Raw genomic sequence first — 26630 nt, 5'->3', positions numbered from 1 at the left:
TTTTACGCTAGGGCCTATTCTCGAACTTCTTGTTCTTCGCCACCACCAACATTTAGAGGTGGGTTCGGTTTCATTCGGTTCCGTTTTTTGCCAAAACCGAAACTGAATAGAAACTTTGGTTTGGTTCGGTTCGGTTCAATTTTCTTTCAATTTTATTCGGTTTGCTTTTTTTTTTTGTTTGGTTTTATTTAGTTCGGTTTCGATTTTTTTAATTTTATAAAATTTGATCATTTTTTAATATGGAATTTAGAATAGAGGCTTACATTGGTAGACTAATAATAAGAAAATAGGAAAAGTGGGAAGGTAGTTGTACATATACAAGATCATATAAACCAATTTGATGCTATTAACAACCTCAATTGCACAGAAAAAATGATAACCGTATCCATTCAAAAAGCAAACAAATAGAGAAGCTTTTCAAAGTTTCAAAGCCATTCAAAACTTTCCTCGATAATCAATGAAATATCCTCCCTAATTGAACCAAGTATGCTCCTTGAAAAAGCCCTAGACCTAGTTTCAAACTTGCCAACAAAAGTTTCACAAAAATGGGCATACATTCATAAAGTGTAAAGGGACACGGTTTGGTTTTTTTTTTTTTTTTCGGTTCAGTGTTAGGTCCGATTTTCTTTTTCAGTTTTCAGTTTTTTGAACCCACCTCTACCAGCATTGTCAGTAAAGTGCCAGTCATTCATGGCCGTTGCTTGGCCGAGGGCTTGATCTCTTCCATGCTCCTGATGATCGCATTGTGGCGTTACTACTCACGCTCATCCTCCGGCTCTCTACCAAAGTCTCCCTTGAGGAGTGCAGCAGGATGATGTAGGAGGACTCTACCGGACTACTTCGGTGACTCCGAAGTTGGGAGAAAAGCACACCAGCCAAGGGCTTGGAGCCTTATCCTCCTTGGGCTTCATTGGGCTTCGGCCCACCTCGTTGATCTAATTTTGTACAAGACCAACTGACGTGTCATATCACATAACATTTTCGTACTCTATGCCAATAAACGAGTTCTATAGAAAATAGATTAAAGGGACACCTAAGAAATTGGGATAGATAACCCGTCCACTATATTAAAGGGACACCTAAGGAAGAAATGAAATAATTGTGTCGAACTTGAAGATAGAAAATATATTACTTATTAAGAAGATATTTACATTTTAATTCCTTCTTCAGAATAAAAAATAGTAAAATTAATAGACGTATGTCTCTTCATGTCCAAATTTTTTTAAATAAAAAATCATCCATCTCTACCTCTAATATACCTTGAATTTTACTACTGGATCTATCCATGTAATTTCTAAACACCAAACGAATGGTATTCACGTTTAATGCCGAATGTTGGAAGGATTTAAACTAGTGATATCTAAGTGTTTTGCTTACAAAACACAAAAACAAAGACATGTTTGAAGTAGCCAACAGAATGAGATGTTTATCACAAACAATCAAACTCTTGTGATTTGGAAGGTGCATTGCTCAAACATGTGATGCCCTGATCCAATTAACACGGATCTTGTGTATGCATTAAGTGAAGCCTCAGTGCCACTGTGTCACAGAGAGAGAGAGAGAGAGAGAGAGAGAGAGAGAGAGAGAGAGAGAGTTGAACAAAAAGCTTTGAAAGGGTGTGATGAGTCATGATTGTAATGTTAGAGTGGAGGGTGAGGATAAAATTTTCATTGAGATCGGAACGTGAGTGATATATCACGTGTTTTTATATAAATTATGAGAAATTTTAGTTTTTAAGTTATTAAATTTTTAACACACATATTCTACTATTTGTATAGTGACACGTAGTGTATCATTTCATGTTCCGATCACACTGAAAAAATCTCTCGAGGGTGAGGGAGAAAGGAAATATATTTATTTGAGGTTAGTGAAATTGGCAATGGCATGCGTTTAAACAAGTTCAATAATGTCAAATATCAAGGCCGGTGAAACGCACACAAAGCTTGGCTGCCATTATGATTACAATTATACACATCATGAAATGGATATGAACGCACGTTGCCTTTTCTGTCCCTCCAATCTAAGAAACCTTCATAAAACCACATCCACGCTTGTTTCCAATGGATGTATAATTGTACTTGTACGGTATTACAAGAACAATTTAAATGAACTTTTTTTTATTTTTTATAATGATAATTAAACTAGACTTCAAACTTGATCGTGAAAATTTATTTTTGTACTCAGAAATTCCGTATTCAACTCCCCTTCTCATAGCATCTTTGATAGAGGTATACAAATCAGATATATAAAACCACATCTGTGAGATATAAAATCATATGTCATTATATAAGTGGACAATAAATTTTTTTTTTCCCTCAACTTATATAATTACATATGGTTTAAAGCATCATGTTCCGGACACATTAAAAAATCTTTCCACATATACATTTCATTTTACATTTATGAGATATAAAAATATATGTTTTACTCAATGACGGGGCACAACTTCTAAAAATTGAAAAAAAAAAGAATTTATATTTTTACTTGAGTAATGCTACACTTACCATCTATTTGTATCATCTCTCTAGTAGAGATAAGACCTATCAACACATGTGAATCTCATCTCTATTAAAGAGATGATACAAATATGGTAAGAATGACATTTGTATTTTTACTTACATTGTCTGGCCAATAGGTGTTTTACATCTCGTCCATCGGAGAACTTACCAATAAAACATCCAAACTGCTCATTAGGGATGCTCTTAAAAGATAGAAGGAAGACTTCGAAAACCTAAACAGAAAATAATTAATGAGATGGGTTGAGAAAAGTGGTTTGCATGTGACAACCATGAATTTAATTAGTATGTTAATATGATTGTGAAAACCTATCAATTGAGTAAGGACATAAAGGTTTGGAGAAGATTAATTATATTCCACGTCCCCACTCATGTGTAAAATTAAGGCACTCATTAGTCGGGTCAAGAACTTGGATAGATTAGTGTAAAAAAAAAAAAGCAACGAAATTGACCTTGAAAAGGGTATTTCTAGAATTTAGACATTTTTATTAGGGGATGGGGAAGATCAATAGAGTACACCATGCCACCACCATCATTCTGTTCCCTCCCGGACCTCTTTTTCACAACCAAAATTCTAGTCCAAGCAACCACCACCCCCTCCTAGGATCTTATAAAAGCCACACTAAAGCACCCACAAGTTTCATACAAAAACACTAACTACTACTACTACTACTACTTCATTAGCAAGTCTGAAAAAATGCCTTCAAGGGTTTCCATCTTTCTCTTCTCTTCTCTGACCTTTCTCTCCGTTGCTTTTGCTGACGAGAGAGCCCCCCACGGCCTTGCCAGAGCAAACCCAATGGGAATTTCACCGTCAGCGTATGATTTCTTCAATCCAACGTCACAAAACCCCATTTCCAAAGACCCATGTGTTGCATCCAGTTGCTCACCATTGCATGTGGCAGCTCAAGTGCAAGCAACAGAAGCACACGAGAGCAAATACTCTACATCACAGAAAGGCGGTACGGGATACGGAGCTGCTGGGGTTGCTGGCATTGTGTGCGGTTTAGCATTTGCAGTCTTTCTGGCAATGGGGGCTTACCATGTGTTTGTCACACGCAGATCACATATGAGTCGACCCAACACAGTTCAACCCGATGTATGAAGTTCTCTTCTCACTGCATGAACCATCGTGGCTTGACCAAGCCATCTACAAGACTACAACCCTACTTGGATCTCTCTCTGATCTATCCTCCACTGTATTAAAACCAGACTATGTAGTATGTATCTATAATCATTAGTGACCAGTGCACGGTATTTACTAGTAAAAAGTACTTATTAAATGGTAATTAATTTCGTTCACCTTTCAGCATTCAAGCAACTAAGGAACCAAATGATTACTAACGCAATCCACATTGAGAGCAATATGAAAGAAAATGGAGGTCACAAGTTAACAAGTTAAATGGCAAGTATCATACAATAATGAAAGTAAAAAGTTAAAAAAAAAAGGTTTCATGATTCTGTCCTACAATTTCTAAAAACGTCAACATCGAACTCTTATCATAACTATGGATACAAAAGTACTCTACCTTTGAGCTAGAATCCGCAAACGCTTGTGTCCTCATTTTTCAAAAGGATGAAAGGCATTCCTAAAGTAAACCAAAAGTGTCACAAACAGCAGAAAGGAAAGTCACAGTCAAACCCTAGGTGAGGAATTTGTAGTAACAACCATAAAGCTAGATATATGTTTAGTTAGAAAGCAACTTCCAATGGTCGCAATGGAAGAAAAGAATCAGATGGATTGGTTTGACAATAAGGGCCAAAACCATTCGGGTTCCCTTTTGTGTATTATCTTTCGTACATGTTGAGGTGTCTTGAAAGTCACGAATCATGAAGAGAAAGACAAGCATATTCACTGATATAAATTCAAAAATAAAAATATAGTTTGCCAGCAAAACTATTATGCCTTTGAAATCATGGTCTGGTTGCTCAACATATGCAAAAATACAAAAGTGGGGCAAATTCAGTTTAGCATGTATTAATGTCACGAAAGCAGTGCAGTACGTATATCTACCATCCAGATGAACTAAGAGACTCGATCGCAGGTCGAAATGTCTGGTCCACAGCTTTGTTCCAAAGGTGCGCCAACTCTGCACGAGATTTCCTTCCAAAATGGGCTCTGTAATCTGCAGAAGTTTGAAAGTTGAAATTATTAGAATTCAATCACAGCAAGCTAGGAGCTAAACAATTCAGTGAACATTCATTCTGTGTCAATACACACTTATTGGCAAGTAAAGTTCACAGTTTCCTGCTACATGATAAGTTTGATAGAGAAGACCCAAGAAACAAGCCAAATACGCAAATGCACAGAAGTCCATAACATAAAGGCATAAATCCCAAGTTCGCTTTCGACCAAAAAACATCCCAAGTGCGCAAGCCAAAACAAAAGGGATTCTAAACTCAACCGCTTATTCTTCAACTTTAATGAGCTAAGAATTTTATGATTCACCAACTTCTATTACACAAGCAATAGCTGCATCAAAGAAATTTAAGCTGAAATTAACCTAGTTCAAGTTCATTTTTCCTCCTAAACGCACCTGATTAAATGTTTACGACGCAATAATTCTTCCTATAATATCATTAATGGAAAAGCCAGTATTTAGATTTACAAAAAAAGAACGAAGGTCATTTTGGATTTTGCCTAATAATTATTCCTATAATTAGCAATGAACAATGACAGCTGACCATGAACAATTTCAAGAAAGTAATAACTCTTTTCTTAAAGTAATGGATATTCCGCCAAGTAGATCATTAATCTTCAGTTCATTGATCCTATATTGCAACACAATACTCATAAGTCCGCTAATGTTTTCTATACATAATCAAGAGAATTGCTAACGATTATGACACGACACATTTCAATTGATCCCATTCCCAAAAGCATGTACCATTTTTCGAGAAGACGTTGCTTTCTTTGCTATTACTGCTCAATTAACAAACGTCATATAAGGAACAAACATTTCTATCAAGCAACCATTAAGACCCTAAATTGTAAAAAAAAAAAAAATAAAAATAAAAAAAAACATGTATGTAATGCCTTAGACATTTGTGATTAATACAATGGAATTAGATGTATATGTCGAGCTATACGCCTAACTATGAAATTACAATTGTACATCATCAAAGTCAAAATTTTTCATATCAACACATTCCAATAATCTTCTGATAAGTTACAGGAGAAAGGAGAGACAGAAAACCCATACAATTACCAGCCGAAATGAATAAGTACAGATATCCATCCCCTGATTTTCCCACCGTTTCATTCCCCACATAACTCGTGAATCGCGATCATCGCCAATTCCGTTCTACATCGTTATAGACTTATAGCACAAGACCCTTTGCAAAAGTTTTCTAGTGTTTTAAGAATCACCCCGTTATTGACATGGCCACGTAGAGAAAATGATTATCATATAAAAATAAAATAAGATAAAAATAATCAAAATATATTTCCACAACAAATGAGCCAAGTATGCTGATTAAGCAATCCTAATCCTCCCCAAAAGCTCATCAACAGGTTAATATGACCAATTGGGAAAAGCTACAAATCAACAAGATTAAGACTTTACACACTAAAGCTAGGGTTTTCAGTCGCCGTAACGCAATAACTAGACAAGGAAACTAGTAACTACCTAGGAAACTCATAGAGGTTTGGCGCCGGAAAGGGAGTTGTAGATGCACATGCGCTGCTCGAACATAACGATCCCCGTGAATATGCAACGCTTTCAGATAACAAAATGGCTCTAAGAGAATGCAGTGTTAAAATCTTCGGTTGAGCATTGTTATGTTAGACCATATTTGAGGTGAATACAATCTCAAGAATCTCTATTTATCTTAAAATGATCTTCATTTGAATGCACTATTCGAAAAAGTTGAGGTTTCACTCTAAAGCTAATTTCAACGGAAAAAAGTAATCACACTCCATATAAACTTATTTACAAATTCTTAGCTTTTCAAGGTAAGACCTTGTTGAATATTTGAGACAACTTTTGTTTTTTCAAAAAGTTTTTTATTGTTCGGCTGTTTGGTAAAGTTGTTGTGTAAGAACGTTGTGGTGTGAGAAAGTTAATTTAGAGGTAAACTTCAACAGTAGCTACGATGCTGCATTCATTTTGGCTTTTAAGCAAACCAAATTGAAAAGACGCGGATGAGTTAACGCAATTTTTGAACTACCAAATTAAAGATGTGCAACTCAAATAGTTAAAAATGTTTATCATAAAATCCTCCTCCCAATATATAATGCCTGCGTGAAGGAAAAAAAGGGCTAGAGTACTTCTTTCTTCCATAAAAACCAACTTTTTAAAACAAGGATAAAGATTAGAGTAAGACCAAATTGGTTTATCCTTCCACTTCTCCCAAGTTGAGAAAATGGGGCAGACAAAGTAGGGAAGGCATTTTGCATGTGAGTCCCCTCTGCCAACGCTCGGCAGCACAGCCGCCCAGTGTCATGTGACTGTTGCTGGTTGCGAGATTTTTTGGACTCCGTCTCCATGAACCGCAGGATTATGCAGGACCAGTCCGACAATCACCATAAAACTATTGCAGAATATATTCATTGCAGCGTGACAAACTTTTATGGTGCTCCGAAGTGTCTCATACTTTGGAGGACCATGTGGGAAACCTCCGTTAGAGAAAAGATCTTAACGGCCTTGATGTTGAATTTAGGGTGCTTTAGATTTTGGTCCTTACAATTCATTATTTCTAGATAAAAACCCATCTATTTTTAAAGATGTTGAATTTAGGGTGCTTTAGATTTTGGTCCTTACAATTCATTATTTCTAGATAAAAACTCATCTATCTTTAAAGATTCAGTTTAAGCCCAAATTTAAAATTTGCAAACATATAGGAACACTATTGACATATTAATACAATTTATTTACACTCATGCCACTCATACTTTATGATCCCTTTTCCAAATTCCTAAATTTATGCCAAATGAAAAGTAGTAGAAAAGTGAAATAAAATGAAAAAAGTGTTTGCATTAACCGTATCTATGTCAAACTAGAAAAGTAGTTTTTTTTTTTTCGTGATATATTTTGTAGCAATTTTATCCATATTAATTGGTAGGTAAATTAGTTTGTTCCAATTATTTAAAAAAAAAAAATACTACACCTATTTTATATATTTTGAATCAAATAACATTCCTCTAACTTGTATTGTTATATATGTATTGTTATATATGTTAGACATGTTCTGTTGTTGTATAAACATGAGTGGAACATAATATTTTTGATTTTATACATCAAACTGCATTTCTTTTGATATAGATAAATTATTTTCCATGTACAAGTACTTATGTTAGGCAAGTTTTGTTATTGGTACATACAATATTTTGTATCATTGTAAAGAAAGATGTTATATTACACCCATGGTATAATTGTTGTAGGTTAATTATTGGAAATTAATTAGTAGTTAGGTAATGAACATTTTGCATCATTGGAAATGAACATTTCAAAGAGTAGATAGGTAAATTAATTTGTTCTAATTATATATACAAAAAATTACACTACACCTAGCTATATTTAATTTTTCCAATTATTAAAAAAATTTATACTACACCCAACCAAATAACATTTCTCTAACTTGTAGGTAAATTATTTTTCATGTATTGTTAGATATGTTAGGCACGTTTTATTGTTGTATAAACATGGGTGTAACATAGTATTTTTAATACTATACATCGAACTACATTTCTTCTTAATATAGGTAAATTATTTCTTCTTTTTAATATACATCGAACTACATTTCTTCTTAATATACATCGAATTACACGCATGGTATAATTGTTCGTAGGTAAATTAATGTGCATGTAGATAATGAAATACAATGTTCTAATATATTAATAAACAAAGGATAAATTCAAAAGTATGCAAGAGTAGGGTGAAAAAAATGAATCGAATAGTTTTATGAAAATTCAATACCTTTCTAAAAAATTAATATGCAATAAATTTTTAACATTAATGTCTTTTTTTTTTCTTGTTCCAATATCATTTACTATTTCCTTACCATTAATTGTCTACATCAAGTATGTAATAGGGGTATTTTAGGCATGTGAAAAATGTAAAATGTGTGAATTAATATGAAGTTAATGAATTTGCTTACGTGGATCCTAGTCATTGGGTTTTCTTTGAGTAAAAAATTTATGTAGGGTTTTATATAAAGAAAATTGAGTTTGAAGGGCTAAAGTCATATTTTCACTTTTATAAATTGGGTTGGAAGTTGGATGTTGAAACTTGGAAGAAGTTATAATTTGGTTATACAACCATCTCAAATTTATGAGAGAAACTTAATTACATGCAACTAGTGGAAGTACTCATGTGTAATTAGTTTGGGTTAGTGTCATATTGTCGTCCTAGTTGTATGTAAGTTCTTCTCCAAATTTAGAAGGCAAATTTTTTTGTTTTGCTGCGGATACAATCCCAAATTTGTTCCTACTTTGAAAAATAAAATTACAATTCCGCATTCTTCTTTGAATCTCAAATTAAGTTCACTTGTACATTTAAGATATATAATTGGACAGAACATTTCATCCAAAATGTCTATGTCATTTTTCATTATAATAGTTTTGCTAGTAATTGTTGTCCATACACGTGAGTAACTATCATCCATTAATGAACTATGAGATCTGCTTGCATCAACGGCTAAAATCCACTCTTATTTAAGTGACTGTTCTAACCCATCTCCTCATGGACTCACTACAACTTATATCATGTAAACTCAAAAACCCTTTATATATATCTATCTATAAATAAAGCCAATGGAAAAGGTGAATAGTGATTTTATTGTCAACAAGTTTCAACAAAAATATTTGGACAAAAACGCTCTCAAGACAAAAAAACTTCAAAGGAATCCCAAAATAATGCATCAAATAAGGTAGAGGCATTTTCGTCATTTTAATAGTATTTTTTTAATAATTTATTTTTTTGTGGTTTGTTTGTTTGTTTTTATTTTTATTTTTTAAGTAGTACCTCACAATAGGCTAGCAATAATGTGATTCAAAACATCTTAAGAGGCGTGTAATGCCGGTTATAAAAAAAGTCATTCCCACACTGATAATAATGTGATTAAATTAGCTGGCAAATGATTGTTTTTATTTTTTATTTTTTTTATTTTTAACAAATGATATTATCTACACTAAGGGGGAGGGAGTGGGTTAGCAATAATGTAATTCAATTAGTTGTTTATTAAATATTATTTTCTCTATTTTAAACATGTTCAAAATATTTTAAGAGGCGTGTAATGCCAATTATAAAAAAAGTCATTCACACGCAGATAATAATGTAATTAAATTAGATGTCAAATGATTGTTTTTTCTTAAATGCATAGATAAATGACGGTGTTAAGTTCATATCGTATTACAAACTATACTAAAGAGAACTCAATGTCCTGTTTAGATTAATTTGACGCTTTTATAACAAAACGAAAACGCACATCCTTCACAGAAACGAGAGAGAAAAATGAGAAAGGTGCTATTATTAATTTCTTCAGCTCAAGTTTCTTAAATATCACATTCAAAACCTGCTTGCTGCAACTCCTAAATTTTTCTCCCGATATCTTTTCGAGGGGTTTAAGATTCAAATTTGAGATTAACTTACGATTTTTAATCTCCCTGTTTCTCTTCTATGTGATAACTCTCTCTTTTCTACCACACTCACATAGCATACACTATTGTATTCCTCATAGTTCATCCTTCGAATCGTCTGCGCTGCTGCTGCTCCCTTGGCTTTCTGTTGCAGCAGACCCCTCTGATTTTGGCGTTGATGCTGGCTTCTGGAGCTTGAAAGGGATTGATGCGTTTTTCTTGAGAAACTTGTAGAATGCCACCACTGTACGGTCACAGTCTACGGGAATCTGGTTTATCAAGGAACCAGATATTCTACGTCAGACGCAAACAAGGATGAACAAGAAGATATATGCAGAAGCACATAAGAGAAGAATGCATTTAACAATTCTACATGCCACTTACTGGATCAAAGCTCTTATTTCCCGCTGGGAAGAATAGAAGTGTGGGGAACCCATCAGCCTGCAAAAATTAAAAGAACAGCAATTAACCGCAAAGCTCTTGTTTCTAACAGACATTCAGCCTTTACCCCGAGACGTGGACATTGACTTTAGATATTAAAACCATAAACCTAACACCTTTTTCTTCCAACGAAAATTTTGGCCCCAGAATTCTTGAATAGGCAATTAATATACGCACCCTATCTAAATAACCCACAGCAACTTGACATTACCTTTCCCCTGGGATGCTCATTTGTGGTTCCGTCCATCTTGGCTATAACAATAGAGTCAATGCCTCGTAAATGTTTGGCAAGCTTGTTGTAGGTTGGCTCCAGAGATTGGCAATGCCCACACCAGGGTGCATAAATCTGAGAAGATAATCCTTCAAAACATGAGAACCTTGACAAATTTTAATCAAAAATTTGTTTGTTTCTTATTTTGCAGTTTTACCTCAAGAAGAACATCCTTTGACTCGTCCAAGACAATGTCATCAAAATTATTCCCAACCACTATCTTCACATCCCCGTCGTTCTGTGCCAATCAAATAAGACATATAAATTTGAATAGTGGACCAACACAACAGAATTAGGTGGATGAACAAAACTTAACACTTACAGTTTCAGGAATTGGATCTGACTTGTAGAAAGGTTTAAGTTTGTCCTCAATAAAGTCCTCCCCAAAAGTCTAATAAAACATAAATTCACAAGATACAGTTAGAATGTATAGAATGGAGCGGGCGCGCACACAGACGCAGAGAGAGAGAGAGAGAGAGAGAGAGAGAGAGAGAGAGATGCAACCTTTAAATTAGCCAAGGTCACCTCTCCGTCAAGAACAAATTTCCTACCATCATCATTTCCGGTATACCCAAGAACCTGTTAGGAACAAAATTATCAACTTCATAGCACAAATAAATACTGGAGTATGTAGAATTACAAATATACAACTATGTTTCCAAATGAAAAATAATTTAATTAAATACAAAGGTTTGGAAAAGCTCACTGTTGGAGCTTCACTAGTAACACCAAAATAATCTGAAACTGGCTTTCCGATATCTTCGTTATCCGTTTCCACATATACAAAGATAAGCTGCAAGCAACCACACACACATTATACAAACATAGGTTGCAAGCTCTGTCCTTTTTTAACAAAATAAGACTGCAATGGGTAGCTTAGCGGCCAAAAAGGATCAGATGCTCAGATTATGCAGGTCATATATAGTGGCCACAGAGAACAAATGAAGCAACACATTAGAAGTTAATACAAAATGACCAACCTACTTAAAGGACAAGGTATTTGTTTATTCTGTATCTTTCTATTGAAACAATATTCTGTTAATACGAAGAGATGAGCACAAACCGAAACCACACAATTTAGCAGAGCACGAATAAAAAATCCTAATAATGCCGAGAAAAAGAGTTCCTGGAAATTTTTCAGAAACCAAAGCCCACAAGGATTACCAAATTGAAACTTTACACGACAAAACATCCTCCCCCTGTCCCCTAATGCACTAAAAAAATAAAAACAACACGATGCTGGAACAACAACCACTGTCAGCTTCTCCTTTACACGTGACGCACTAAGAACAAGGTATTTCAAGCCTAGACTGTTTAAAAACCTTTATGTAATTGTTATTTTAGATGCTCTAGAACAATTTCTATGACAGCAACCCAACTCATAGAACATAGCTAATGGTAACCATACCTTTCCTTTGAAAAGTTGTGCAGCCTTTTGAAATTCAGGGAGAGACTTCTCTGAATCTTTTGAAGTGGCAAACAGCAACAGCTGAGTATAGAAAGATTATATGTCAATCAGCATGAAATGTTTAATACTCTGTTGTAAAGCGTTTCTGATTGAGGTCACATCCACAAAGGAAAAAATCAAAATATTTAACAAATTACCTGTTTCTTGATTGTACTTTCAAAAATTTGTGGGGCATTATCCCTAGTAAAAGTGATAACCAAAGGAAGCTTGTTGGCAAAGACAAACTCGGCAATTGCAGATTTATCAAATTTACCATCTGCAGAAATGAGAAACTGAGTATAAAGAAATTCAACCCAAAAACTCTATCTGAGACATCAATGTGATAACAATATAGAAACTAACCAAAATAACTTAGTTTCTCAGCCTCCTTCTTTAGCAGGACCAAAGCAGGGCGCTTAACTTCAGCATCAAGATGGAAAAGTTTTGCCACCTTGGGATCTACAGTTTGGTAAAAGGTGACCTCATCTTCAAGTCTTGAAGCAGCAGCAAGCTCGTCACTCTCAGGACCCTTTGAACATAAGAACAACACAAAATTAGAACAAGTATCAATATCATGGGATATGGAAGACAAATTACAATAGCTAACAAGATTAAATTAGGAGATCTTCTAGCCACCTTTCTTTTCCTTTTCTGTTTCGATAATTCATTTTACATATATCAATTTTATTCCATTAAACAAAAAATAGTGTTTTGCATGCCTCATCAATCACCTATTTCTGAATTCCTATTCTATATTCTGTGTAATTACGGCCAACCAGTGTATTTATGCACATTAATCATAATCTAATACATTATCATAACAATCAAAAGATTAAGAATTTTAGATTTCATAAAAATTTGACAAAAACGGGGCAAAATTATGAAAAAGCAAAAACCATACCACCAGAGAGTTGAGGTAGCCCAAAACGACTTTACTTTCAGCAGTCAAAATACGTTCAGCATCTTCCAATGTGGTCACGTTTTGAATTCCAGGTCCAATCTTTTTCTTAATCCAGGTTACAATTCCCTCCCTGAATTCACATTTCCATAAATTAAAAACAATCCATAAAATTTTAAAAATTAAAAATTGGGCTTTGTAATTTTCATAATTCTATCAAATTAATCAAAACAAAGAAACTCACTTGGTTCTTTGGCCTGTGTAAGGCTTGTGAACACCATCAATGAAGAAGAAGATAGTCGGGAAACCCTCGACGTCGTACTCCTGCGACAGCTCGTTCTCCTCCGTGGCGTCAACCTTGGCCAAAACTACATCTTCGCCCTTGAGCTCCGTGGCTGCCGCCGCGTACTCCGGGTTCAAGGCCTGGCAGTGTCCGCACCACGGCGCGTAGAACTCGACCATCATGAATCTATTCTTCTCCACTGCATCGCTGAAGTTCGCTGCCTTCAAAACGACGACGTCCTTCTCGTCTACCTCTGGCTGCTTGTACGAGTCCTCATGATCGCCACCCTCGTCGAAATCGGAGTAGTTCTCGAGATCGTCGAAATTGTCCTCGTCGTAGTGGTCCGAATCTGGATAGTGCGGCGCGGCGTCGCCGTGGTCAGTGGGCTCCTCGAGGAAGCTGAGATCCTCGTCGTTGTCGTCGGTAGGGTGCGAGTCCTTGCAGAGAACCGAGTGGGAGAAAAAGAGGAGGGCACTGAGTGCGAATGCGAGAACGAGTCGACTCGCCATTCTTTGAGTGAGAGTGAGATCTGGTTTTAGCAGGGGTTTATAGAGGAGGGGGAGGAGGAAGGGAAGACAGGAGAAGTCAACGCCTGGTGCGACGTCGTTTGGGAGGTGTTAAAGAACCGCTTTACCGTTGCAGCAGTTGCTGCTGGATTTGGTTTTTTCAAAGCGTAAAGCATCTTTCCCGTTGATCAGAATCAAGAGAGTTTTAATGAAATATTTTTAGTACTATTTAATTTGAATCTTGAGGGCATTTTTACTTAAAATGTCATTTATATTATTATTTACTTACTATACATTTTTATTTTTTTGGTTAAAATTCAAAATTTTCAATCATTTTTCATTGATTTTTCTTTAAATCAAAGCATTTTGTAGATTGGAAGGTGACTTAAGAAATTACCAAAGAAAAAAAAATGTAACCTGGGTAGTAATTTTTCTTGATAATTTTCCTATTTTAGTGTAAAAATTGAACATATAACTCATCTAGGTATGGTTTGATCAGGATGAACAGTTTAGGCAGTGTTTCGTCCCGAGTAATGTTAGGTAAATTAATTTTTTAGACCAAATTTGCAAACTATTATTGTGTTATCAACTTATCAATAGTAAATAAGCACGTAAATCAATACTTAAATAATAACTCAATCGTCAACAACCAAATTATATGTTTCATAAAATCATTGAGTAAGGAAAGAAAATATCATTTTTGTAAATGACCAATTCAAGTGGTTAATTTTTGTAGAAAACAAGTTCTCTCAATATTCCTGTCGTCGAAAAGCTTTGTAAATGAGCAATTCAAGTGGTTAATTTTTAGGTTCAAATCTAACCTCTTCATTGACTAAAAAAAATTGGTAAATTTGCAACAAGATTTTAAAATCATAAATTGAAGTAGTGCACAAAAATATATGCATGATATAAATAAATGAAATTATTAATTCTATAACCACGAGCTGGTGGCCTAAGTGGTAAATGGCGGATTGTGAGGCTGGTGTGGAAGTCAAACTTGTCACCAAGAAGAGGTTGAAATGCTTTTGTGAGTCTTCTCGGTCCCCGAAAAAGGTGTATAACCGTGATTTGCCATCAGTTATCCCCCTTTTAAAAAAAACAAAAAAAAATATTAATTCTATGTTGGAGATGTGGTTTACACGATCTGCAGCTTCAGTTGCTTGGCATGGAAGCAGCACAATGTTAGCAAAAGCTAAGGATTTTGTAATGGATCTCAAAAAAGGGTCTCTTTACTTCTAACGCAACTTTTGCTATCGAATAAATCCCAATAGAAAATCCTTACAAATGGCTACATCAAATGGAATAACTAACTAGCTTTTGATCTATTGATATTTTATATTCTTACGCATGCAATGTGCTACTTGGTTTGTGAAAATTTGCACAAAAAGTGTGTTGGGTAATTTGGACTACAAACGAATCGTTTCAAATGGTTTGAATTTGTTATAATCGTTCTTGTTGGACCCTCTTCACCAAAAAATTGCTTCATTTAAATGTTAGAATTAATTATATTTTATGCCCTCATGTTTGGGTGCGATTTCAATCTTGTACCTCAAAATTAGTGTTCTAAAAATCGGCCTAGGTGCTGGGCAGAGGTGTGTCAATGCGATTAGGTCCGAATCGTTAAGAAAAATCAGGGAGCTGTTAGGCACCCGCCTAGGCTCTCTTAGGCGGCCTGGGCGGTCTAGGCGGCTATCTAGGCGGAGTGAAATGGTTTCCTGGGAAGAAATTCCAAACAGAAACCCAAAATCGCAAACTCGAATTTAAACTTGAAATTAACATGCAAAGCATGGGTTAAGCTACCTGAGTTTCGAACGGGACTAATTCGAGCTCAAGGGATCCCAAGTTCGACGGGTTCCTCGCCGGAGCTCCACGCTAGAAGCTCAATTTTCAAAGGTTGTAGCTCGATTCCATTAGAGCAACTCTCACCGAGAACCCCTACTTGGATTCTCCTACTTTCCATCACAAAATTTAACATGCAAAGGTACCATAGGGATCCCCAGGTTACGCAGGTCTTGTATTTGGTGGTTTGGGGTCTCAATTTAATTGGAATTTGTTGTGATGGTGCCTGGACCTCTCTTTGGCTATGTGGTTTAGAAAGAAGGCAGAGAGTTTGAAAAGAGAGAGAGAGAGAGAGAGAGAGAGAGAGAGAGAGAGAGAGAGAGAGAAAGAAAGAGAGCAAGCTGTAATCTTAGAGGAAAAGATGGTTTCAACTTTCAAGAGAAGGAGAGAGAGAGAAAAGAGAGAAAGAGAGAGAGAGAGGAGAGAACCGGTTTTCAAAAACAAAAATGGTGGTGATGTGTAAATGATGATAAGAATTGGTGGTTCAGTGTGTAGGTTTAGAAAGAGAGGGAAAGAGTGACGTGAGGGTGGGGTGTGTCTGTGTCAAAGGTAAAGAGAAAAGATGTGAGAGAGGTGAGAGAGAGAGATAGGACCAGTTGATATTAAATGGGGAAGGATGCATGCTCTGACCAGTTTTGGTGCTCCAAATGAAAGTGACACCAACCCAGATAAAATTAAAATCATAAATAAAAGACTCATGCTCGGATCGGTTTTGGCTCCAAAGTTCAAAGTGGACGCCAATAAAATCATAAATAAAAGAGAGAGGATTTCGGGGATGATATCAATGTGTGTGGTTTCATTAAGGGATAACTAGCATGGCTTTCTAGTAGTTTTATTATTAACCACCTAACCCATTACTTCACATTTTTACTTTTATTTTTTTTTTAAATTGATATAATCATTCAAAATGTCTTAAGTTATATGGCATATATGTTTAATGCGTTTTTAAATTTTAGACTTGTTGGATACTATTTTTGTATTTTATCATTCTTTTATTATCTTATCCATGGATTTAATATAAGTATAATTTTTCATGTGTCAATATGCATTATTTACAAGATATACAAGAAATTAACCTAAATCCGCCTAGACCGCCTAGGCGCTAGGCGCTGGCTAGCCGCCCGACTAACGCCTAGCATTTTTTAGAACCTTGCTCAAAATACATTTGCATGTTGGCTAATTGCTAGTTCGGTTCTCTTCCTGCACTTGTGTTTTGGTGGCTCTGTGGTGGTGTTGAGCTTTGGGCCTTGGCTAGTTAGTTTCTTTTGTGTGTTTCTCTTTCGACCATTTGTAATGTTCTATTTCTAAACAAAGAAGCTGTATTGACAAAAAAAAAAAGGGTTAAAACCCATTTTAGTGTTGTAAACATTCATAGTTTAAGTGTGATTGTGTAAATCCTAGATTTGATTTGATTCTAGTTATCCTTTCCTATTACATCTTGTATTCCTTGGGGATGAAGGAATATCTTCTCTCTTTTTACTACTATAAATAAAGGCACAATGTAGGAGGGATAACAACACACATTCCCCTACAATTCTACAAACACATCTTTCTCAATTTTTGTACCCTTGCAGCCGGCCCTATTCCATTTGTCAGATAAAATAGACCACAACACATTATCAACAAGCTCATACCACTGCGCTTAAGAATCTGATGTTGAAGAATTTTTCTGCATCAAACCAGTTCATCCATATCATCACGCAATCAAGTTCTTCCAAAACAAAGGTTTTTATCTTGATATTTTTTGCAGCCCTGATTGCATAAACATTCACCATAATGCATGACCCAACTTTACGTTTTTTGAATTTTAGATTCCACATAAATTGTGTATGCATTATATTCATAATTGTTGAATTATGTGAATTTGATATTTGCCATGAATTGCATCAAATATATGTATATGCATTATACTATTGAATTAAATATACTTTGAATTAAATTATATATGAATTGAATTGAAAAAAAAAACAGAAAAAAAAAAGAAACCGGAACAAGCAACCTCAGTTCTTCGAACCCATGCCCTCGCGCCATTGAACCAGGCCTGCAACTTGGGTGGCCGAGGGCTCCAAGATTGAAACCCAGAGATCCCGACGTCTTCCATGGCGTCTTCCCCTGTCGTAGGTTGGCCGTCAGCCAATCCCCATCCACGGGTCACCATGTTTGATAACCTGAAGCTCGTCCTCGATACCAGTTGACCGAGATTGTCGAATCTCGTCGGAATTTTTTTTTTTAAATTTCCAATTCGTATTACTAGGGTTTTGATAGAACGTTAAGATTTTTCAATCTCTGTTCATATTTGAGGTCTTCATTGACCCATGGACTCGCCCCAAGCACCGTTGTCCCAAAGCACGGCCACCCGAAACGGTGGCGCCAACCTTCTTCCTCGGCGAACACACCCAGCTACGGCTGGGCTGTCTTTGGACCCAACCTGAACCCTATTAGGCTCCATCTCTTGGCATGCTCTCTAATTTTTTGGGCCCCTTGTATAGGCCCATAAGTTGTTTGACCAACCAACCCGCGAAAAAAAAAAAAAGAAAAAAAAAACAAAAGTTTTTTTCTTTGGGCTCGCTTGAAGTGACTCGCGCAAACATAAGTTTTTTTTGTTAAGCTTGCCCGAAGCAGCCCACTACCTAGGCCCGGCCTATTTTTCTTCCCCCTTGGTTTCACTATTTGCGCGCACTTTGTTTGGGCATGTAGCCCCACTCGAGACCAAACCCAACCCAATTTTTGGGCCTAGGTCACACGGATCACATTATTTTGAAGCCACCAGTGGGCTTATTTTTCTTTTGAGCCTCGAGTTTTATTCGCCTAATTATTTTAGACCCAATGGGTTTTATATTTTTTTCAACCACACTTTAATTTGGCCCGAAGTCCAAATAATTAAGTTCAATTATAATTATAGACCTAAAGTTCTATTCTTGCATATTATTGTTGCATTTTTCTGTGTATATATTTGTGTTTGCATGCAGGAATATCTGAACCTGAAGTTCATAATTATTTTGAAACCTGAAGTTTCTTACAAACATGCCTTGTTTGAAAACCTGAAGTTTTCATTTAAAACCATCACCCATGAAAACCCAAAGTTTTTTCATGCAAAATTAAACCAATACATGTCTATTAGAACCCATATGTTCTACTCCTATGTGAATGGATTGATTTTTCTCCATTACACTAACCACATCTTGTCCATCTATTTTGTGATAGGAACATGTCAAATTTGAACAAACTCGACTTCATCGCTTTAAAGGTCTCTGGAAGAAACTACCTCAAGTGGATCCAAGATGTTAAGCTTCACCTCACTGCAAAGAACTTGCGTCCTGCTATTGAAGAAGAGACAGACAACCCTATTGGCGAAGCTGAAAAAGCCATTGCTATGATCTTCATTCGAAGACATATCCATGACGCTCTGCGGACTGAATATCTTGCTGAGGAGGATCCATGTGCACTATGGGTCGCTTTGGTTGATCGTTTTGATCACCAAATGACATATTCTTGCCTGAAGCAAGACATGATTGGCAGCATTTGTACTTCCAAGACTTTAAGTCTGTGAATGAATATAATTATGAAGTTTGTCAAATCCAATCACTCCTCAAGTTTTGTAATGAAACTTTAACTGAAGAAGATATCTTGGAGAAGACTTATTCGACCTTCTCTGCCTTTAATTTTGTCATGCAACAACAATATTAAGCTTAGAAGTTCACTAAGTTCTCGGATTTGATCTCTGTTTTACTTATCGCTGAAAAACAGAATTAGATGTTGATGAAGAATCATCAAGCTCGACCTACTAGGACAACTGATGTGCCTGAAGCACATTATAGCACAAACCAACACCCAAAACACCAAAAGAGACGTGGTAGGGGCAACCATAAGCCATCCCACCAAGGTCAACAGAGTCAAGGCCCATCCAATGAAGGAAACAAAGCCCAGAAGCGCCCAAACCTCGCTCCCACGGCCTCGAACTTCAAGAATAAAGGCAAAGCATCTGAAACCATGGATGCGGATATGTGCTATTGCTGTGGTTCAAATGACCATTGGTCCTGTGTTTGCCAAGCTACTAAGAAGGTTATAGATGAATATCATTCTCGGCGTAAGAAGTTTGAATCAAACTTTATATAAGTGGACAAACCGGAGACTACAAAGATAAAGGTTTTTGACTTTCAAGAGGATACCACCCCTATGGAAGATTAGAATCTTAGACATAGACTTAATTTTTAGTTGAAATAAGACAATGGGGCCCAATTCCACCTAGTGGCCAAACCCCTCCTTTGTTTTTGGTTGATTTTTGAACAATTTTCCATTATATTTGGATTATTTGTTGGTCATTTGTTTTTGGATATTAAGTTTTAATTAATTACCATTCATGAATAAATGAAATTATTTTGAATTGATATTTGTTTTTAGAACTTTTATGCATGTGACCAATTCAAATTAATTTTTCATTCTAGGTATGACTAGTGGGGAAGTTAGTTGTTTGACAGATAGTGCAACCACGCACACAATTTTGCGTGAACGCATCTATTTCACTAACTTCATACCTAAGAATGCACCTCTGACAACCCTCTTAGGCCCATTCAACCTAATTGAATGATACGGTAAGGCACGTATAATGTTGTCCAATGGTACAATCTTGACCATTGCTGAGGCACTCTATTCTCCATATTCCGGAAGAACGTTGTTGAGTTTCAAGGACATTAGAGACAACAATTACCACGCTGAAACCCACGTAGAAAACGGAGTTGAATTTATGTGAATAACTTCGTACGAATATGGCCGGAAGCGTATTCTAGAGAAGATGGAGCATATCCCGAGTGGTTTGTATACTATGACCATACGTCCCATCAAATGCCACTATGTGGCCAACCCTACTTCTGGGACCGTGCATGAAATTACACTTTGGCATGATCGTTTAAGACATCCTGGATGAATAGCGATGTGCCGTACTTCACACTGGCATCCAGTAACCTGAAGTTTAGGTTTGATCCAAGGAATCGTATGTTAAACATGTTTAATGGGAAAGCTTATTACTAAGTCTTCTTATGACAAGATTCATTCGAATCCTCTCTTTTTCTACAACGGATTCAGGGGGACATTTGTGGACTGATTCGCCCTCCCTGTGAATTATTTAGATACTTTATGGTTTTGGTTGACACTTCTACATGTTGGTCACATGTGTGCTTGTTGTCCACAAAGAACGTTGCATTTTCTAAACTGTTGGCTTAGGTTATCAAGCTCAAGGCTGACCACCCTGATTATCAGATCAAATCTATTCGATTGGATAATGCTGGAGAATTCACATCTAAAACTTTTGATGACTACTGCATGTCAGTTGGGTTTGAAGTTGAACATCATGTACCCCATGTTCACACCCAGAATGGCCTGGCAAAGGCTTTCATTAAGCGCTTACAAATGATTGCTCGATCATTAGTCATATGTACCAAGCTCTCGATCGCTACTGGGCAATTCAATATTGCACGTAGCAAAGTCAGTATGCCTGAGGCCTGTTGTGACACAACCATTTAGTGCTCTTCAATTGATTACCAGATACGAACATGACATATTGCATCTACGCGTTTTTGGTTGTGCGGTATATGTGCCAATCTCGCCGTCCTTACATAAAAAAATGAGGCCTCAGCGAAGGATGGGAATCTATGTCGGATATGATTCTCTTTTGATTATTCGTTACTTAGAACCTTTAACAGATGATCTGTTTACCACTCGTTTCGCGGATTGTCACTTCTATGAAACAGTCTTCCCGTCGTTAAGGGGAGATAAGAATGTCAACGTTCTTGAAAAATGACACGAATTATAGTGGATGACTCCCACTTTGCCTCCTTTAAATCCCTGCACCGCTTAGTTTGAAATTGAAGTGCAGTGCATATTAGATCTTCAGAGCATAGCTCAGAGCATGCCAAATGCTTTCACCGATCTAGAGCGCGTGACAAGATCACATATTCCAGCTGTGAATATGCCTGCAAAGATGTATGTACCAAATGTATGATGAACTTCCCTCCTAGAAGCCCGAACTGCTACAAAAGGGGATATCACTAGAGGTGGCGAAACCGACAAGAAACCCTAATTATTGTCGGATTTTGGTAAAAATCCGACATTAAATCGTGCAATGTCGGATAGAGGAACAGACACCAATGCTACCGTCATGAAAAGGGTATTGATGTCTTTTAACTCCCTTAATCCGCCACCAAGAAGCAAAGTAATATAAAATTAAAAAAGAACAATAGCGTCGCTTAAAAGTGACACCACCTGATAATTGAATAAATAAAATAACCACTATAATGTCGCCCATAAGTGACACCACCTAATAATTTTTTTTTTTCTTTCCAGAACTCCTCTTTCTTTTTCATCGTCTTCTTCACCCTTTCTCAATCCTCACCTTCTTCTCTTCACCATTTCCAGTAGATCGACGTTGCTTGCGTCCTATTTTGCTTCTCTGTGTCACCTTCCCCTCGCCTCTTGCATCTCAGATTTCAAAACAAGTATATTTGTCTGTCTCAAGTAGAAAATCAATCAAACCACCTCATTAAACACCCCAAAACCCGATCTTGACCCCCGTCTTACCCATCCCTAATCCCTACTTTTCTTCACCCAACAAAAAACACCATAATGTTTTTTTTTTTAAATTGCCGATTATGCTTTTTTTTTTCTTTTTTTTCTTTTTTAACAGCAATCTCCTAAAAAATAAGAGAATTTATTAGACAAATTTCAAGGTATAAAAAAATAAATCATAAATGAAAGATTTTTGTGATCTCTAACCTCTACCGCTCCATGTTTTGAAAAAGCACTAGAATTGTCATTAATGCATTTTCCAGACGAATCAAATGAAAAAGGCTATTCTTTCCAATTGGAAATTGAGGATCCGCATCTCTGTTAATCTGATCCTTATAAATACAGAAAGAAACAAAAAACAATTAAAAACCAAGAAACAAAAATCAATTTTCAATTTAAGCAAAATACTAGTTAGAATACAAAACTGAAACTAAAATTAATAATCATAATAATTTAAAAATGAACCACCTTCGAACTCTTCATCTTCGAAATGGAGTTCCTCAGTATGTTGATCTTCAAAATGTTGATCCATAGCAAAAGTTACTGGAAGGAGAAGGAGAAAAACTGAAATGGGGTAAGAAAGAGAAGGTGAAGGAGAATGAGAATGGGAAGGAGAAAGACTAAGATTGGGGAAGAAATGAAAGCACGGATGAAATGGGGAAGAAATGGGTTTAAATATGGATACTGAGTTGGCGTCGGTTAAAACTGACATTGATTGCACTGACGTTGAATTAAAAGCCACTGGCATTGAATTAAAAACCAACTTCTGGCACACTTTACTGATATGCACTTCGAATTAAATGAAGGCACTTCCTGACACACTTTATTGAAATTCACGTGGTGTTGGTTTAGATGAAATTTGTGTTGGTTCTAACCGACACCATCTTGTGACACACTTTACGGATGCTGAAACTTGCGTCGAATTAAATGTACTTGGTGTCGGTTTAAACCGACACTAAGTCTGACAGTGACTGCAAACTCTTCTCAATCCATTTCCTCGTGCAAAACAAGAGGGAAAATTCCCGCCTAAATATTTCAAATTATCCATGTCGGCTACAACCAACGTAGACTTTGAAAATATTTAAAAACTTTCATTAGTGTTAGATAGAAGCAACACTAGTCATCTTTTAACCGACGCTAACTTTATGTCGGTTACAAGCGACACAATTTTTTTTTTATGCGACACCACTATTTAAAAAAATATTAAAATCTATGTTGCATATAAGCGACATTAACAGTTTGTCACTTATAACCGACAGTAATTGCGACACCATGTTAAGTAGGTGTTGGAAATGTCTTATCCGCCACTATGTTATATAAAACCGACACCAACTACCGACACCATAAGGCCATTTTGTAGTAGTGCCAGGACGCCAATCTGGGTGATCCACGTACATTAGCGGTTAGCAAATCATTTTCCCCTACACAAAAGCGTGGCAGACCCCTTGGTTCAAATGATTCACATTCCCGGAAGAGGAAACCTATAGCACAAGGTCCCAAAGAGCCTACCTTGAATTCGACTGTCGCTTACTCATTCTATCCAACTTATGAGGAAAAAATAGATTATGGAAACATCCTTGAAGAGACAAATCCTCCTCCTGAGAATCTTGATATTTCGGTCTATTATGCTAGCTTAGATGATGTGTGGCGTAGAAATGAGATGATTGTTGACGATGCATTAGCATATGCAGTAGCTATTGAGATCATGTTGAGTGATGACATTGAACCGCGTTCTGTTAATGAATGTTGACGTAGAATTGATTGGTTAAACTAGAAACAAGCAATCCAAGTCAAACTTGATTCAATTGTGAAACGTAAAGTGTTTAGTCTTATAGTTCCTACTCCTCCACATGTGAAGCCCGTTGGCTACAAGTGGGTTTTCGTTTGGAAATGTAATGAAAAGAACGAAATTGTGCGTTACAATACTCGTCTTGTTGCACAAGGCTTCTCACAACGCCCCGGGATTGACTATGACGAAACTTATTCACCCGTTATGAATGAATGTGATTACTTTTTGCTACCTTATCAATTTGGTAGTTTCCAAAAAATTGGATATGCAGCTGATGGATGTAGTAACCGCGTATCTCTACAGGGATCTTGATACGGAAATTTATATGGAAGTTCCCAAAGGACTTACATTGACTGGTTCAAATATTTCCAAACCCCGGAGCACGCTATCAATTCAGCTGAAGTGTTCATTCAACAGTTTAAAACAATATGGAAGAATATGGTATAACCGTCTAAGTGACTATTTGACCAGTCAAGGATATGTGAACAACGAACTATGCCCTTGTGTGTTCATTAAGAAGTCACATTCCAGATTTACAATTGTTGCAATATATGTTGATGACATGAATCTTATCGGAACTCCTAAAGAGCTCGCGAAAACTCCACGCACCTTAAGTCAGAATTTGAGATGAAAGATCTAGGTAAGACTCGATATTGTCTTGATCTTGAGATAGAGCATTGTTCGGATGGAATCCTAGTACATCAATCGAACTACACCCAAAAGGTGTTACACTGCTTTAATGAAGATAAAGCAAATCCTTCGAGTACACAAGATCCCTTCCGTTCGAAGGAAGATGATGAAGAGATTTTGGAGCCTGAAGTTGCGATGAACACTTTATTGTATTTAGCTCAATGCACTAGACCCGACATCTCCTTCGCTGTTAATTTTTTGGCAAGATACAGTAATGCACCTACACCCAAACATTTGACTGGCGTGAAAGACATCTTCCGTTACCTTAAGGGTACTACGAATTTGGGCTTGTTTTATCCCTATGGATCTTTGAGTGATGCCACACTCTCTGCTTCTTGAGTCGATTCTTGCCTTGTGGGCCATATTCGAAGCTTATGCGATCTTTATCCCGCCGTTGATGTCCTGACGACGATCTTTGAAAACAACGCAACATGCATTGAATAGCTCAAGAAGGCTTACATCAAAGGAGACAACACCAAGCATATTGCACCAAAGCTCTTCTTTTCACATCAACAACAAGAGCATCGAAGATTGAAGTCACGCGAATCCGTTCACAAGACAATATGGCCGACCTCTTCACCAAATCACTGCTGATGACGACGTTTCAGAAGCTTGTTCATGGAATTGGTATGCGTAAACTTTCTGCGTTGTAACATTGCTATTTCTCTTTGGAATTGTGTCAAACTCAGGGGGGAGTATCCTGAAGATACTTGCTTGATCTTAATGTACTCTTTTCCCTACGATTAGGAGCATTTTTCCCACTGGTTTTGCTACCTAACTAGGTTTTAACGAGGCACCCACCTTGGGCTGGGCATATCCTTGATGACTTCTCGTAGACGTTTTTTGACTTTGCATTTCTCACACATTTTTCCTTAGACTATGGATTTTGTCCCTCCTCGAGTTTTTGCGATAGCCTTAGGGTTTTTTAGTGAGACTTACTTACTTATGCAAGTTCCTACCCTATTAAGAATAAGCGTTGTTCCTTAGAATCAGTGCCGACGAGGCGACTTCCTCAACTTCTGCATGATGTTGAGTCTACCTTGAGTATTTTCACACTCAAGGGGGAGTGTTGTAAACATTCCTAGTTTAAGTGTGATTGTGTAAATCCTAGATTTGATTTGATTCTAGTTATCATTTCCTATTACATCTTGTATTCCTTGGGGATGAAGGAACATCTTCTCTCCTTTTACTACTATAAATAAAGGCACAATGTAGGAGGGATAACAACACACATTCCCCTACAATTCTACAAACACATCTCTCTCAATTTCTCTACCCTTGTCGCCGACCCTATTCCCTTTGTCAAATAAAATAGACCACAACATTTAGTACTTTTTATACCTAGAATCTATTTTAGTCTTCCGTTAAGTAAATACTAGCACATGCCTACAAATTTTGTGCCTGTGAACATTTTTTTTTTGTTTTAAAAATGGAAATGAGAGAGGAAGATAAGGAAGAGTGGCAAGAAAGGTTTTTGTTTTTTATTTTTTATTTTTAAGTTAGATACATGCCAAAATCATATGTACGTGTTGTTTAAACAAAAAAATAACAAAATTTGATTTTGTGAAATTGCATTACTGCCTATAATTTTTTTATTTTTTTATTTTTTTTTATTTTTTTATTTTTTGTGATAGAAGACTGAATAGTCTTACTCTCTTTTTGTTGATAAAAGGGTTGTATTAATATTAGTTTAGATTAAAATATTCATTAACTAATTTTAAATTAATAAAAATTATTTAACTATGTAAAACAACTTAAATCAGTAAGGTAAAAAAAATAAAAATCAAATCGCAGTCCAAAAACTTTGAAC

The 26630-nt window shown here is 36.3% G+C and overlaps 2 protein-coding genes across 2 annotated transcripts; one reads left to right on the top strand and one right to left on the bottom strand.

Annotated features, from left to right (window-relative positions):
• Positions 1-3213: 3213 nt before the first annotated feature.
• On the top strand, positions 3214-3621 carry LOC103927861. The gene has a single exon (XM_009336825.3). The coding sequence runs from the start codon at positions 3214-3216 to the stop codon at positions 3619-3621; it is 408 nt and encodes a 135-aa protein (XP_009335100.2).
• Positions 3622-9971: 6350 nt separating this feature from the next.
• LOC103927850 (protein disulfide isomerase-like 1-4) lies at positions 9972-14086 on the bottom strand. Its single transcript, XM_009336811.3, has 12 exons — positions 13397-14086; positions 13156-13285; positions 12618-12783; positions 12413-12531; positions 12216-12296; positions 11514-11600; positions 11312-11386; positions 11130-11198; positions 10965-11045; positions 10748-10882; positions 10480-10536; positions 9972-10364 (listed from the first exon to the last, which is right to left on the bottom strand). Exons 1-12 carry the CDS (start codon positions 13942-13944, stop codon positions 10191-10193), a joined length of 1722 nt encoding a protein of 573 aa, XP_009335086.2. The 5' UTR covers positions 13945-14086; the 3' UTR covers positions 9972-10190.
• Positions 14087-26630: the final 12544 nt, after the last annotated feature.

Source organism: the organism of the source record quoted next, unplaced genomic scaffold (assembly GCF_019419815.1).
Source record: "Pyrus x bretschneideri cultivar Hongxiangsu unplaced genomic scaffold, Pyrus_bretschneideri_v1 Contig29, whole genome shotgun sequence".
In the NCBI taxonomy this organism is placed as follows: domain Eukaryota; kingdom Viridiplantae; phylum Streptophyta; class Magnoliopsida; order Rosales; family Rosaceae; genus Pyrus; species Pyrus x bretschneideri.
The sequence above is the reverse complement of the archived record's forward strand: the minus strand, read 5'-3'. Positions and strand labels throughout refer to the sequence as shown.

Excerpts from the sequence above, each read along its gene's own strand:
- LOC103927850 (XM_009336811.3), bottom strand. The coding sequence starts at position 13,944 with ATGGCGAGTCGACTCGTTCTCGCATTCGCACTCAGTGCCCTCCTCTTT. Across the intron at positions 11,199-11,311 it reads TGACCTTGGCTAATTTAAAG|ACTTTTGGGGAGGACTTTAT; the intron begins GTTGCATCTCTC and ends ATGTTTTATTAG. Across the intron at positions 10,883-10,964 it reads CAAAGGATGTTCTTCTTGAG|ATTTATGCACCCTGGTGTGG; the intron begins GTAAAACTGCAA and ends TTATCTTCTCAG.
- LOC103927861 (XM_009336825.3), top strand. The coding sequence starts at position 3,214 with ATGCCTTCAAGGGTTTCCATCTTTCTCTTCTCTTCTCTGACCTTTCTC.